Here is a 16915-nt window from a genome sequence, read left to right as displayed (position 1 = left end):
CCTAGATAAGTGTGAAGTGGTTCATTTTGGTAGGTCAAATTTGAAGACAGAGTATAGTATTAATAGTAAGACTAGGCAGTGTGGAAGATCAGAGAGATCTTTGTGTTTGTGTCCATAGGACACTCAAAGCTGCTGCGGCAGGTTGACACTGTTGTTAAGAAGGCATATGGTGTGTTGGCATTCATCTAGAGCCATGAGGCAATGTTACAGCTATATAAGAACTTGGTCAGACCCACATCTTGGAATACTGTGTTCAGTTCTGATTACCTCACTGCAGGAAGGATGTGCATACTATAGCGAGTGTGCGGTGGAGATTTACAAGGTTGTTGCCTGGATTGGAGAGTGTGCCTTAACTGAATAGGTTGAGTGAACTTGGCTTTTTCTCCTTGGAGTGATGGATGATGAGAGGCATTGATCATGTGGGTAGCCAGAGGCTTTTTCCCAAGACTGAAATGGCTAACACGAGGGGCCATAGTTTTAAGGTGCTTGGAGGTAGGTACAGAGGACATGTTAGGGGTAAGTTTTTCCCCACAGGGAGTGGTGGGTGCCTAGAATGCACAGCTGGCGACGGTGGTGGAAGTGAATACAATAGGGTCTTTTAAGAGAGGGTAGTTCTAGGCAGTTTGCAGAGTAGGTTACATGGTCGGCACAACATTTCTATGTTCTATGTGGAACAAATTCCAAATTTTAATTGTGTTAGAAAAATCCTCTCTCACATTCCCTCTGTTTCTTGCTTCAAATTTGAAACTTCCCACTTGAATCCTTGATATGTCAGCAAGTGGTAGCTAGTTTTCTTTTTCTACCTTACTTGTACTATTGTTATTTTTGGAAATGTCTCAGATTATCCCCTCAACCCTCTTCTCTTTAAGAATGACCCCAATTGTTACAATGTAACCTTGTAATAAAAATCCATGATTCTTGTAACATTTTGGCAACACTTGTAAATTTCGTCTACTGTGTCGACATTGACATCCTTTCTAAAATGTGCCATTTGTGGCTCGTGCAGCACTCTAATTGTGGCTTGACCTGAGTTTTATAGAGATAGTCAAGTTCTCTACCTTCCTCCATACTGACAACATATGGTCCTTTCAATAGTCCATGTTATTTCATCAAAAGAGACAATTAGAATAGTTAGATGTGTTCTACCCTTTAACAAAACTTTGCTGAAGGACATAAATTCCCTGGATCAGTTAGCTTGAATCCTGGATGATTATTGAGTTTAGAGTGAGGGGTGTGGTGATTACGGAGAACTTGACATAATGTTCACTCTTCTCTTGATGCAGGGAGGTGCCAGAAAATTGGAAAATACAAAATGAATAACACTTGTTGAAGAAAGAGTGAAACAACATTTCTACTAAAATGTAAACTACTCCAAGTACCTGGTAACATTTTCCTTGGTTATTATTTCTAGAACCTCATCCACCACCATTGTTAAAGGGATTAATCCATAGTCACCAATTCTTGATTAAGTGTGTCACATTTATCACTTTCCAATCTTCTGGCATCTGTTAGGGCAGTGGTTGCTTGTTTATTTTAGCTTTTTTCTTAAAGATGTGCTGGGTGTGTTCCGGCTACCACTGCACCCCTGCATGCTTCGCTGCCCGGAGGTTGGGGACAACTGTATTAGGGAAAATTAGCAATTCTGCCGAGCACCTCTATCTTCATAACTCCCACCCAAAATTTCCAAAGAAACCTGACCCAGACTGCTTACCCACGCAGTATCCATATGTTTATTATCACCCCATCAATCATTTTCACAAATTCTACTTTTACTGATGTCTCCCACCACTTTTTAGGAAACACTGATAATACTTTGATAATAAATGTACTTAGAACTTTTGAAACAAAGTACTTAAGTATTCTCGATGGATTCCAAAGGAAAAACACCTGGGGAGTCTGGTATTGCTGTTAATTAAAGCTATTTTATTAGTAACTATGCAGTACAGTAATATAAAAATCAGATAAATCAAACAAGTTAGCAAAATTCATGCATATATATAAGTGTGGAACTATATGAAAGCCCAGCATCTTCAAGCTTGGGAGGATACAGTCTTACGATGATGGGTGAATGAAGTCAATTCAGTTGGTGTTATTGAGTTGAGTAATGGTGGAGAGAGAGAGGTGTTGTGGTTGTCGGAGTAAGCCGATGCCGTCAATCCTTCGTTGTCCTCTGAAATCCTTAAAAGTCACCGAATCTGACCACAAAAAGGAGACTGTCTTCTGTGATGAAGCTATCAACCCAGGCAAGGGTTGCACACACTGATAACTTCCCACCGGTCACCCTTTTTCCACATTGCGAGAGCCACTGATCGATTCTCCCGATCGATCCTCCAAAACCCACCTTTCTGTGGGCACACAAGGCTCACCCAGTATCCAAAACAATGTGTGTTTGTCTAACAACCCCCTGACTTTGTATTTATCTAAGCACTAGCTGTCCATCAAATAATGCTGCCCTCGGTCACCATGGCGACCCAGATCTCTCTCTCTCTCTCTCTCTCTCTCTCCCTCTCTCTCTCTCTCTCTCTTCCCCCCCCCACCCCCCTCCCCCTTTAAAGGTACAGTCATAAGGGATCATTCAGGATATCATCACAGGAGGAATATGATAAAATAGGCCAACATAAGCATAGTTTCCTTGAGGGAAATCTTATCTGACAAAACTTGGAATTCTTTGTGGAAATAACAAAGGATACGTCAGTATACTTGGATTTTCAGAAGGCCTTTGAGAAGGTGTCACACATGAGGCTGCAAAACAAGGTAAGAGCCCATGAGAAGATACTAGCATGGTTAGGAGATTGGCAGACTGACAGAAAGCAAAGTGGGAATAAAGGAGGCATTTTTTGGTTGACTGCTGGTAATAAGTTTTGTTCCTCAGGCTGGTGTTGGGATCACTTCACATTATATGTCAATGATCTGGATGATGGAATTGGTGGCTTTGTGTCCAAGTTCGCAGATGATTCAGAGATAGTTTGAAGGGCAGGTAGTGTTGAGGAAGCAGGAGGACTTGGCAGAAAGACTTAGATGAGAAAAATGGCAGATGGAATACAATGTATGGAAATGTATGGTCATGTACTTTGGGTGGAAGAATAATGGCAAAGACCATTTTCTAAATGGAGAGTATATACAAAGGGACTTGGAAGTCCTTGTGTAGGATTCCTTAAAGGTTAACTTATGGTCTTATTCTAATCTTACCCTGCATCTAGACAAACACCATTGCCTTTGTTACCTCTGCATACATTGAACACTTCCTTATTGGTAAATATTTTAGGGAACCTAAAACAAAATATATTTCTTATTTTGATTGTCAATTTGATGTTCCTTTTCATTTATTCTCTGAATTTATTGTAATTATCCTGGTTCTTGCTTGATTAAGCTCACCTTTTGCAGTAAACTAAGTCTGCAGATAGCAATCTACCTTGATCCTTCTCATGACAAGTGTTTTGTACGTATTCTTAAAAAACAGGAATCAAATAGTGTGAGACATTAATGCAAAACAATACATTAAAAATCTGAAGTACTTGATAGGGTCTTTAGGACTGACAGATCTTCCATGCTATTCAATGTTTTCATGAATACTCTTGACACACTTTTTTTTGTGTGTACCTGCATGCATGTGAGTCTGTGCGTGTGTTCGCGTCTGTGCATGTGCGTCTGCGTGTGTGCGTCCGTGATGATGTCTTTTTCATGGCTTTTACAAGGCGTGGAGCGAGAGAGAGACTGTGTTGCGCACCATTCCTCACACAGACATTTTGGCAGCATTTCCCCCTTTATTCCACTACTACCTAACAGTAGTAGTGAGGTCGGGGATGGCATTAAACAGGAAATTAAAAATGCATGCAATGAAGGAACAGCAGTTATAATGGGTGACTTCAATCTACATATAGATTGGGTGAACCAAATTGGTAAGGGTGCTGAGGAAGAGGATTTCTTGGAGTGTACACGGGGTAGTTTTCTGAACCAACATGTCGAGGAACCAACGAGAGAGCAGACAATTCTAGACTGGGTTTTGAGCAATGAGGAAGGGTTCGTTAGCAATCTTGTCGTGAGAGGCCCCTTGGGCAAAAGTGACCATAATATGGTGGAATTCTTCATTAAGATGGAGAGTGACATAGTTAATTCAGAAACAAAGGTTCTGAACTTAAAGAAGGGTAACTTTGAAGGTATGAGACGTGAATTAGCAAAGATAGACTGGCAAATGACACTTAAAGGATTGACGGTGGATATGCAATGGCAAGCATTTAAAGATTGCATGGATGAACTACAACAATTGTTCATCCCAGTTTGGCAAAAGAATAAACCAGGGAAGGTAGTGCACCCGTGGCTGACAAGAGAAATTAGGGATAGTATCAATTCCAAAGAAGAAGCATACAAATTATCCAGAAAAAGCGGCACACCTGAGGACAGGGAGAAATTCAGAGTCCAGCAGAGGAGGACAAAGGGCTTAATTAGGAAAGGGAAAAAAGATTATGAGAGAAAGCTGGCAGGGAACATAAAAACTGACTGTAAAAGCTTTTATAAATATGTGAAAAGAAAAAGATTGGTTAAGACAAATGTAGGTCCCTTACAGTCAGAAACAGGTGAATTGGTCATGGGGAACAAGGACATGGCAGACCAATTGAATAACTACTTTGGTTCTGTCTTCACTAAGGAGGACATAAATAATCTTCCGGAAATAGTAGGGGACAGAGGGTCTAGTGAGATGGAGGAACTGAGGGAAATACATGTTAGTAGAGAAGTGGTGTTAGGTAAATTGAAAGGATTAAAGGCAGATAAATCCCCAGGGCCAGATGGTCTGCATCCCAGAGTGCTTAAGGAAGTAGCCCAAGAAATAGTGGATGCATTAGTGATAATTTTTCAAAACTCTTTAGATTCTGGACCAGTTCCTGAGGATTGAAGGGTGGCTAATGTAACCCCACTTTTTAAAAAAGGAGGGAGAGAGAAACCGGGGGATTATAGACCGGTAAGCCTGACATCGGTGGTGGGGAAAATGCTAGAGTCAGTTATCAAAGATGTGAGAACAGCACATTTGGAAGGCCGTGAAATGATCGGACAAAGTCATCTTGGATTTGTGAAAGGAAAATCATGTCTGACGAATCTCATAGAATTTTTTGAGGATGTAACTAGTAGAGTGGATAGGGGAGAACCAGTGGATGTGGTATATTTGGATTTTCAAAAGGCTTTTGACAAGATCCCACACAGGAGATTAGTGTGCAGACTTAAAGCACACGGTATTGGGGGTAAGGTATTGCTGTGGATAGAGAATTGGTTGGCAGACAGGAAGCAAAGAGTGGGAATAAATGGGACCTTTTCGGAATGGCAGGCAGTGACTAGTGGGGTACCGCAAGGATCAGTGCGGGGACCCCAGTTGTTTACAATATATATTAATTACTTAGATGAGGGAATTAAATGCAGCATCTCCAAGTTTGCGGATGACATGAAGCTGGGTGGCAATGTTAGCTGTGAGGAGGATGCTAAGAGGATGCAGAGTGACTTGGATAGGTTAGGTGAGTGGGCAAATTCATGGCAGATACAATTTAATGTGGATAAATGTGAGGTTATCCACTTTGGTGGCAAGAACAGGAAAACAGATTATTATCTGAATGGTGGCCGATTGGGAAAAGGGGAGGTGCAACGAGACCTGGGTGTCATTGTACACCAGTCATTGAAAGTGGGCATGCAGGTACAGCAGGTGGTGAAAAAGGCGAATGGTATGCTGGCATTCGTAGCAAGAGGATTCGAGTACAGGAGCAAGGAGGTACTACTGCAGTTGTACAAGGCCTTGGTGAGACCACACCTGGAGTATTGTGTGCAGTTTTGGTCCCCTAATCTGAGGAGGAAAGACATTCTTGCCATAGAGGGAGTACAAAGAAGGTTCACCAGATTGATTCCTGGGTTGGCAGGACTTTCATATGAAGAAAGACTGGATCGACTAGGCTTATACTTTAGGAGATTGAGGGGGGATCTCATTGAAACGTATAAAATCCTAAAGGGATTGGACAGGCTAGATGCAGGAAGATTGTTCCTGATGTTGGGGAAGTCCAGAACGAGGGGTCACAGTTTGAGGATAAAGGGGAAGCCTTTTAGGACCGAGATGAGGAAAAACTTCTTCACACAGAGAGTGGTGAATCTGTGGAATTCTCTGCCACAGGAAACAGTTGAGGCCAGTTCATTGGCTATATTTAAGAGGGAGTTAGATATGGCCCTTGTGGCTACAGGGATCAGGGGGTATGGAGAGAAGGCAGGTACAGGGTTCTGAGTTGGATGATCAATCATGATCATACTGAATGGCGGTGCAGGCTCGAAGGGCCGAATAGCCTACTCCTGCAACTATTTTCTATGTTTCTATTTTACGAGGTGGAGTTGCGATCTCGACACTAAACCCGGCATGGATGGAAAGTGTTCTCGGGAGTGGATCCGACTGGTTTTGAACCCGGGAACCTCCACTCCCGGGTCCGGCGCCGATGTCATTGCGCCACCAGCCAGCCCTTCACACTTTCAAATCATTTTTTTAAGATGTTACTGGGTATTATAATAAAAACTTTACAGTGGACTTGGTGGGTGGAAATGAGGGGCTGGTGTTTTTAAAGGAGGCACGTGAAACATCAGCTGTTGAGTGCAGTTGGATACCTGATTATCAAAGTTCTTTCTGGGCTAGTAATATGGAAGCTATTAGTTGGTTTCAAGTCACATTATCTTAGTAATAAGAAATGGAGAGGAAATAGCATCATGGAGAAAGAAAACTGCTTATGTGTAGTCTGGGTCTGTGCTTACCTTTTCATAAGCAATTGAGAAATCAAATGCAGAATAACTGGCATTGGCATAATTTGATCCAATTTCTGTTTTCAGTTCCTAGGAACTATGATCCTACATTGCATCCATTTGAGGTACCTCGGGAATACACCAGAGCCCTGAATGCAACCAAACTGGAACGAGTGTTTGCGAAGCCATTTATAGCATCACTTGATGGGCACAGAGATGGTGTGCACTGTATGTCTAAGCACTTTAAGAGTTTATCCACAATAATCTCTGGGGCTTGTAATGGTGAGGTAAGGAATGCATTTTTTTTTTTAGTTATGCAAAATGTGAGGGATACCACTTGAGTAAAATAGCAAAATATCCAGCTTGAATTGGTGCCGGTGGACAGCCAGTTTGATAAATTGCTGTGTTGTACTCAGTAATGTAGTGAAATAACGTAGAGTTTTGGTAAACGATTACCAACGGGGCTACTATAACCCCCGCCAATTCCCTCAGCACCCTGGGATGTGTCCCATCAGGACCAGGCGACTTATCTACCTTCAGGCCCTCTAGTTTGCTCATCACTATCTCTTTATTGACAGTAATTTTATCTAGGTCCTTACCTCCCATTTCATCCATAACATTATTCTTTGGCATGTTAGACTTTCCTCCACCGTGAAGACCGACACAAAATAGTCGTTCAATGCCTCAGTCATTTCCTTATCACCCAATTAGATTCTGGACTAGTTCCTGAGGATTGGAGGGTGGCTAATGTAACCCCACTTTTTAAAAAAGGAGGGAGAGAGAAACCGGGGAATTATAGGCCAGTTAGCCTAACGTCGGTGGTGGGGAAACTGCTGGAGTCAGTTATCAAGGATGTGATAACAGCACATTTGGAAAGCGGTGAAATGATCGGACAAAGTCAGCATGGATTTGTGAAAGGAAAATCATGTCTGACGAATCTCATAGAATTTTTTGAGGATGTAACTAGTAGAGTGGATAGGGGAGAACCAGTGGATGTGGTATATTTGGATTTTCAAAAGGCTTTTGACAAGGTCCCACATAGGAGATTAGTGTGCAAACTTAAAGCACACGGTATTGGGGGTAAGGTATTGGTGTGGGTGGAGAATTGGTTAGCAGACAGGAAGCAAAGAGTGGGAATAAACGGGACCTTTTCAGAATGGCAGGCGGTGACTAGTGGGGTACCGCAAGGCTCAGTGCTGGGACCCCAGTTGTTTACAATATATATTAATGACTTGGATGAGGGAATTAAATGCAGCATCTCCAAGTTTGCGGATGACACGAAGCTGGGTGGCAGTGTTAGCAGTGAGGAGGATGCTAAGAGGATGCAGGGTGACTTGGATAGGTTGGGTGAGTGGGCAAACTCATGGCAGATGCAATTTAATGTGGATAAATGTGAAGTTATCCACTTTGGTGGCAAAAATAGGAAAACAGATTATTATCTGAATGGTGGCCGATTAGGAAAAGGGGAGGTGCAACGAGACCTGGGTGTCATTATACACCAGTCATTGAAAGTGGGCATGCAGGTACAGCAGGCGGTGAAAAAGGCGAACGGTATGCTGGCATTTATAGCGAGAGGATTCGAGTACAGGAGCAGGGAGGTACTACTGCAGTTGTACAAGGCCTTGGTGAGACCACACCTGGAGTATTGTGTGCAGTTTTGGTCCCCTAATCTGAGGAAAGACATCTTTGCCATAGAGGGAGTACAAAGAAGGTTCACCAGATTGATTCCTGGGATGGCAGGTCTTTCATATGAAGAAAGACTGGATGAACTGGGCTTGTACTCGTTGGAATTTAGAAGATTGAGGGGGGATCTGATTGAAACGTATAAGATCCTAAAGGGATTGGACAGGCTAGATGCAGGAAGATTGTTCCCGATGTTGGGGAGGTCTAGAACGAGGGGTCACAGTTTGAGGATAGAGGGGAAGCCTTTTAGGACCGAGGTTAGGAAAAACTTCTTCACACAGAGAGTGGTGAATCTGTGGAATTCTCTGCCACAGCAAACTGTTGAGGCCAGTTCATTAGCTATGTTTAAGAGGGAGTTAGATATGGCCCTTGTGGCTACAGGGGTCAGGGGGTATGGAGGGAAGGCTGGGTTCTGAGTTGGATGATCAGCCATGATCATAATAAATGGCGGTGCAGGCTCGAAGGGCCGAATGGCCTACTCCTGCACCTATTTTCTATGTTTCTATGTTAATATCAATTTCCCCTTGTCGTCTTCAAAGCGACCTACGTTGACTTTAGCCACCCTCTTCTGCTTTGTATATTTATAAAAACTTTTGCTATCTGTTTATATTTTGTGCTAATTTACTTTCATACTCTATCTTCCTTTTCCTTATTTCTTGTTTAGTTGTTCTTTTTGCTTTTTAAAGTTTTCCCAATCCTCCAGCCTCCACTACTCTTTGCGACTTTGTACAAATGAGCTTTTAATTTGATACTATCTTTTATTTCCTTAGTTATCCAAGGCTGGCTCTCCCCACACTTACTGTCCTTACTTTTGACTGGAATATACTTTTGTTGGGCACTGTGAAAAATCTCTTTGAAAGTATTCCACTGTTCCTCAACTGTCCTACCGAATGGCTTTTGGGTGATGCAACAACATAATTAATGATCCAAAACATGAGTAAATCAGCAACAGAATAGCTTAAAAAAAAAGAAAATTCGTGTTTTGGAATTGCAAAGTCAGAGTCCAGACCTTAACTCAATTGAGATGGTGTGGCATGACCTGAAGAGGGCTGTTCATGCAAGATATCCTATAAATATTGATATACTGAAACATTTTTGTCTGGAGGAATGGTCTAAAATTCCTCCTCGTCATTGTACAAGTCTGATCAGCAGCTACTGAGAACGTTTGTTGGATTTTATTGGTGTTAAAAGAAGTTCTTCCCAGTTATTAAATTCAAGGGTTCACATAATGTTTCTAGCCTGGATTGTGAACAATTAAACAATATGTTCAATAAAGACATGAAAAGTACAATTGTTTGTGTTATGATTTGGACAGATAGTGTTAGTCTATTATTGTGACCTAGATGAAGAGCAGACCACATTTTTATCAGTAATTAATGCAAAAAAAAACAGGTAATTGCAAAGGGTTCACACACTTTCTCTTGCAGCTGTATAGATACTTTGTTAATAACGTTTACTTTGAACTCTGAAATGTTGCCTGACATGTCTACAATTTCATAGCTTTTGCTTTTATGTTTATCCTATCATAAAGGTAATTTCAAAGCTCAAATTTGTTTGCCGTTTCCAGTACACAAGTGTAAAGGACAACAAAATAATTGTTACTCTGGATGTGATGCAGCAGGAAAAGATCACGATAAAGCACACAATACATTTATCTATGTCTGCCACAGTGCATTTTCCATACCATGATGTGATGCAACATGTTAGAAGGTTCTCAGCTGTGCATCTGTAGAAGGATGTATCGATGTGCATACTTCAGGTCCCTTCAGCCTCTTCAGAAAGTTGAGGCATGGTTAGCTTTCTTGATTGTGTAGCATGTGTTCTGAGACCGTGAGGGGTTGTGTGAGATGTGTACTCTGAGGAGTTTGAAACTGCTGCTATGCTGCCAAGTGTGTGAGTAATGCAAGTTATTCTGAAGTTTATAACCATCATCTTTGTCTTGATGACATTAGGGAAGAGGTTATTTACATGGCACTAGGCTTCAGACCTTTCTATATCCTCCCTTTAGGCCATCTCATCATTGTCAGTGATGAGCTCCATCACTGGCCTATCATCAGCGCGTTTAACAATGCAATTACTCAAGTGTCTGGTCATCAGTCATGTGTAAGTAGAGTATACAGCAATGGGCTGAGCATACAGCATTGGGGGGGGGACACCCATGTTGAGAATGATGGGAAGAGTGGTGCGGTTGTGCATCCTGACTATCCGAGGTTTGTTGATGAGGAAGTGTCAACACCCAATTGCATGTGGTGTATTTAGACTGAGGAGTAGGAGTTCGTTCACCGAGGTCTGTTAGACAGTAATCTTGAATGCCGAACTAAAAACCAGAAACAGCGTTCTGACCATAAGATGTAGGTGCAGAATTAGGCCATTCAGCCCATTATGTCTGCTGCAGGATTTCATCCCTCCGTCGATTTCATCATGGCTGATCCATTTCCCTCTCAACCCCATTCTCCTGCCTTCTTTCCATAACCTTTCAAGCCCTGACTAATCAAGAATCTATCAACCTCTGCCTTAAATACACCCAGTGATTTGGCCTCCACAGTCACCTCAGGGGGAAAAAAAAAATTCTGCCTCAGCTCCGTTCTAAATGGACATCCCCCAATACTGAGACTGTGCCTTCTGGCCCTAGACTTCCTCACTATAGGAAACATCCTCTCTACATTCACTCTATCTAGGCCTTTCAGTATTCAATAGGTTTCAATAAGATATCCCTTCATTCCTCTAAATCCCAGCGAGTACAACCCCAGAGCCATCAATTGTTCCTCATATGATAATCCTTTCATTCCTGGAATCATTCCCGTGAACCTCCTTCTGAACCTTTTCCAATGTCAGCACATCCTTTCATGAATAAGGAGCCCAGAACTGCTCACAGTACTCCAAGTGTGGCCTCAGTAGTCCGTTATAAAGCTTGAGCATTCTGACATGTATCCTTGTTACTAGGTGTGTCAAGACCAGGTGCATGATAGATGCTATAGCATCTGTTTTAGACCTGTTCTGTCACTAAGCATATTAATGAGTGAGCAGTGTGGTAGGAATGGGGCTTTTGATATGTGCCATTACCAGCTGTTCAAAGCACTTCATGATGATTGGCCTCAGTTCCACTGAGTGGTAGTCATTTAGTTCTGAAGGTGTAGACTTCTTTGGTACAGGGATAATGGTGGCTGATTTGAAGCATGTAGGGACAGCAACCTGGAGGAGTGAAGTACTAAAGATGTTTGTGAAGAGGTAAGTGGGCTGATGTGCATACTCCCTGACTACTTGACCTGGGATGTTGTCTTCAGGTGGTTGACTCTCAGCAGAGTCCCTCTCATATCTGCTTCTCTTTCAGACAGTGGATGCTCACCTGAAAGGAGGGTAGATTTTGTGGATGATGTCATGTTGCATGCCTCAAAGCATGCATAAAAGTTGTTTTAGAGTGTCAGTGAAATGTCTCTGCTACAGTCAACACTGTTTTTCCTTATGTGCTCAATAATGCCTTTGATGCCCAGCCACATTCACAGTGGATCGTTATTGGACAGGTGTTCATGAATTTTTGTGCACAGGCAGTCTTTGCTCTCTCGATGCCTAAGATAAGGTTTCTTTTGGCAGCACTGAGAGTTGTTCTATCTCCAGACTTGAAGGCAGTGTCCCGGGCTTTTAGAAGGGAAGCACACTTCTGTGTCTAGTTAGGGCTTCTGGCTGGGACGAGGGGTGAGGTACCAAAGTCATCTACACATTTACAAGTGTAGGTGGTGATAGATGAAGCATATTCCTTGAGGTTTGTATCTTGAAGCTAATGTGAATTCTTGTTGCCCAAAATCAATCTTGTCAGGATAATTCTGAACACAAACTGCACAGTTGTTTCTTCACGCTTTAACTCTTAAACTCATTAAATGCCAATCCGATTCAATATTTGGTCTTTAACTCAATGTTCAAATTGAACTAACAGTTGCTAATGAGCACCTAGTCACTGTGCAGTTTATAAAACATTGAGTGGCCTTTTTTGCACTGAAGCCATGTAAGTGCATGGTCTGTAAGGGAGTGAGATCTGTCTCAGCATTAGTTACTGGGTGTATTTCTGCTAGGCTGTTGGCAGGAAGTTTAGAGTGTTGATCTTAGTGTTCCTTTGTACATACAGTGCCTTGAACAAATATTCAGCCCCCACAACTATTTTCACATTTTACTGTCTCAATTTTCTAAATTTAAAATGTATTGAGGTATGATTTTTTTGAGTTAACCTACGAAACATTGTAGCAAAATTCTGAGGCTGAAGAAGTATACATTGCAGACATCCCACCTCTCCTGGGCGTTCCGGGAGTCTCCAGCATATCGACAACGGCTCCCTGATGCCCGCAAGTTATGTACAATATCCCGGAAATTTATTTTTTAGAGAAGGAGAGGGAAGAAAAGAAAGAAAGAAAATGAATGAATCCTGCTTGATCTCTCTTTGTGCTAAAGTAGACCTATCAGTTTTCTCTGTGGGCTGGTTTTATAGTCGACCTCTCTCTCTCCCATATTCCATCAGTTCAGTTACTGCCGTCTGTAATGATGCTGAAATCATCCAGGCAACTGTTGGTGATGAAGAACAAAAGCCTGGTGAAGAAATTCCCAAGGCTGGCGGTGGCAACCTGACTACACGAGGCTGTCCTATACAGGCGAGGCGCATTGGGGTCTTAAAGGGGATTAGAGCAGGGTTTAAATTGGAGAGAAATTCCAAAATCGTCGCTAAGACATCTTTAAAAAATGTGCTCGCAGCAAGCAAATTCTTCGGGGTTTTCTTTCCCTGAAACACTTCCACTTACAGGTACATCAAAGCCCATGATGGGCTGGGTTTAAGCGCTGCCGTTTTCAGAAGAAAAAACAATTTTAATAAATACCCGGCCCCCACCGAGGTCTCGTCATTAGGACAGCGAACTCTTTACCTGTGCTGCGCACTTTATATGCATTTTGAATTACACTTTATTAAATAATATGGTAATATATTGTTTATGGTAATATATTGTGGTGTGCGTGATGTATGTATTGTGGCTACACCATGGTCCGGACAGAGGTTGTTTCCTTTGTGGACAATCAGCTAGATGACAATAAACTTCAACCTGAAGATACAGAACTTCTAAATCACTCATTTAAAATCTCCCATTTCGACGTAAGAAAGTAAGTTCTGATCCTGACTGTTCGTCGTCGTCGTGGCTATCCCTCGAAGTCGAGGATGATGGCCTTCGTTCTGTTGATCTATAAGAAGTGGCCAACAGAGCGAAGACGCCTGTGCATGTATTTGTTTAACGTGTACTTGATGTTGCAGTTCAAGAAGCACACGATACTTCACAAATCAACCAACTGATTCCAATGGCATGGAAACCATGGCGATTGGAGCTGATGGATTTGTTGCAGCCTTCATCCGCCTTCATAGCCATTGAGTTTGAAGTAACATCGTCTGCCTGTTCCACGGTTGAGGTCTTAGTTGGATTGTTCTTTGTCAGGAATCTCACCCTCGACCTTACCACCATGGGTGACCCTACCAGGAGCATAGCTCCAGACGGCATTGCTCTCGGGATCACAGGACCACACAAGCCTCTCCACCGCTACAAAGTGACAATCCACAGAGAAGTCCCGACTCTGTGTGTGTGTCCGTCTGAGTGTGTGTCCGAGTGTGAGACTATGGACGTATGTGCGATCTGACATTGTCCGAATGGACGCTAAGCAGCGCACACCAGTAATAAGGATACACCTTATGCTTTTATTTCTTCAAGGGACCACAACATATTAAGGAGGCTAAGCGCAGGGAAGGCTGCTCAGGTATTTCACAGTTTTTTTCAGCAGAAAACCAAAGTCTGACAGAAAAGGTCATTAGAGCTGAGGTGTACTTTACATCTTTAATCATTGAGCATAACCTGCCATTCCAGGTCTGTAAGCACACAGGCAAGCTATTCAGGAAAATGTTTCCTGATTCAGAAATAGCAAAAAACTATGCCTGCTCATCAACCAAGACAGCAGCTATTGTGAACATGGCACATTAAGACAGAATTCAGAAGTCAGCTGTCTCACAAAAGACTTGTGAATCTGATGTCTTGCAAAATTAACAAATTCATTGACACAGACTGCAATAAGTTTGAGACTTCCAGTTAATACCTCCCTGAAATGAGGTTGAGACCTCCCTGAAAAGAGTTTTTGCAGGGTGGGATGTCTGACATTGCTTTTGTAATCGCAACGCTAACTTTCCTCAGGTGAAATACTGTATATTACTTGACCAAGTCATCTAATTTGTTGATGTAGAGAATTGGGAGGATCAACTGTTTTCAGTGAATTCATAAGAATAAATACCCCCTCTATGTAAGGTCCAACAGTCTAGTAGATTTTCAACAGACCAAACCAAAATGAAGACAAAAGGGCATTCAAGGAAAGTCAGGGAAATGATAATAGAGAAGCATAAATCTGGGGAAGGGTACAAGGCCATCTCAAAGGTACTAAACATACCTTGGAGCTCACAGTGGAGTCCATTGTGAAAAAGTGGACAAAGTATGAAACCACGGCCATACTGCCTAAGTCAGGCCACTCCTCTAAACTTAGTCACCAGGGAAGAATGGACTAGTAAGAAAGTGTACTGTGACACCTGGTCATTCTGAGTGAGTTGCAGAAGTCAGTGACTGCAACTGGAGATGAAGATCATAGCTTCACAGTCCTTTATGGCCTTGCATATAAGGGATATTCATGGAAGAGTGGCAAGGTAGAAGCCCTGGCTAATTAAAAATATATCCTTGCCTATAAAGAACTTGCAAAGTGTCACTTAGAAGATATTGTAAAGATGTGGAAAAAAGTCTTGCAGTCAGGTGAGACTAAAGTGGAACTTCTTGGCCTCAACACTAAGCAGTATATGTGGCATAAATCTAATACTGCGCATTGGCCAGCTAATGCCATCCCTACTATAAAATATGGTGGAGCTACCATCATGCTACAGCGATGCTTTTCAGCAGCAAGGACTGGAAATCTAGAAAAGATTGATGGGAAGATGAATGCTGCTAAATGCAGAGAGATCCTGGATAAAAATGTGCTAGCCTCTGCCAGAAAGCTTAAACTGGGAAGGAAGTTAATCATTCAGCAGGACAACTACTCAAAATACACTGCCAGAACAACCATGAAGTAGATTCAAATGAAGGAAATTGATGTCCTTGAGTGGCCCAGAGTCCTGACCTTAACTCGATCAAACATCTCTGGCAAGACCTCAAGATTGCTGTCCGCTGCCATTCCCCGATTAACTTGGCACAGCTTGAGCAATTTTGTAAGGAGGAATGAGCAAATCTTGCTCCATCACATTGTGCAAAGCTAATAGAGACATATCCAGAAAGACTACTGGTTGTAATAGATGCAAGAGGAGGCTCAACTAAGTACTGAGCAAAGGGGGATGAATACTTTTGAATTATTGACATTTTTCAGTTCTTTTAATTTTTAATTTTTCATGCTTTACAGTTTTCCCTGTAGTTTGAGCTGTACTGTGAAGAAAGGAGCATGCGATTCATAAATAAAAATTCTCAGTTAAATTGATCAAAATGCCGGGTTGTAATACTCATTTATTTGAACAAAGGGATGGGGGCTGAATACTTTTACAAGGCACTGTGTTCTCATGTGTTCTTATCATCTTGCTGTATTTCACAGTTCATCCAATCTCTTTTCTTCCTCTTCCCGCTCCATGCTCTGCCGTGACCAGGACATTGTAGGCAAAATCCATTTTACATGATCCAGTGCAATATCTTTGTAAGTTATATCTTGCATGTATGCTATAGTGTATCAGTTTTTCAGACTGGAGACAAACCAAAGGTCTACTGTTCCAATACATGTTGCAGCATTTCCATCCCCTCCTAAAAACAAAATTTGTACTGATAACTATTAAAGGTCTTGGTCAATGTTATTGAGATGTGTTACAGTAGGGGGAGACAAATCCTGCTTAACTTTGACAGGAAGAAGGATTTGTTCTGATTGTGTAGACTTAATGTAGATAGCCTTATATTCTTTTCACTTACTAGTCCAATAGTTTTCATTTTAGTGTTCGATTATTTCCATGTTACATCTATATTTTTTCCCTCAACTATTCAGTCTTTACCTTGTTGTGTGTCATACTGTAAAGTATCTGATCTTGTTGGTGTGGTGAGAAATACTGTCCGCATCTCAGCCCTCCTCAGATCGTTGATACTCTTGTCCTCCAAAATCAGACTAATTGTTGTCTCTCATCTAATGCTGCTAGACTATTAGAATCTTCACCTTTATTTTTACCAGTCCCATAAATAACTCAATTTCTGCACTGTCTTTTCATGTCTGCCAAAGTACAAATTAATTAGTTGATGTGACAATTCCTACATTATAACCCAAAATTGTCAATTATGTCTTATTTTACTAAAATAACTACTAAAATAAATCAGCTGCAATTCTAATTTAAGTAACCACAAAAAATCTAAAGAAATATTTGACAGTGACCTAAAACTTTGTTATGTTTGAGTAGCTC

The 16915-nt window shown here is 41.7% G+C and overlaps 1 protein-coding gene across 2 annotated transcripts in view; it reads left to right on the top strand.

The window, feature by feature from the left end:
- The window catches only part of dcaf13 (ddb1 and cul4 associated factor 13), an 89472-nt gene that overhangs the window by 4810 nt on the left and 67747 nt on the right, over positions 1-16915 (top strand). Inside the window, exons 1-2 of one of the 2 annotated variants that reach the window (XM_063034862.1) lie at positions 1289-1382; positions 6844-7043. In XM_063034862.1, coding sequence (XP_062890932.1) covers positions 6987-7043 — 57 coding nt within the window. In that variant the 5' untranslated portion in view covers positions 1289-1382; positions 6844-6986. Of the gene's footprint in view, positions 1-1288; positions 1383-6843; positions 7044-16915 lie in introns of those variants that run through there. The other variant, XM_063034782.1, reaches the window with a different exon arrangement.

The sequence above is a fragment of the Mobula hypostoma genome, chromosome 1, assembly GCF_963921235.1.
Source record: "Mobula hypostoma chromosome 1, sMobHyp1.1, whole genome shotgun sequence".
NCBI classification, from domain to species: Eukaryota; Metazoa; Chordata; class Chondrichthyes; order Myliobatiformes; family Myliobatidae; genus Mobula; species Mobula hypostoma.
The sequence above is the reverse complement of the archived record's forward strand: the minus strand, read 5'-3'. Positions and strand labels throughout refer to the sequence as shown.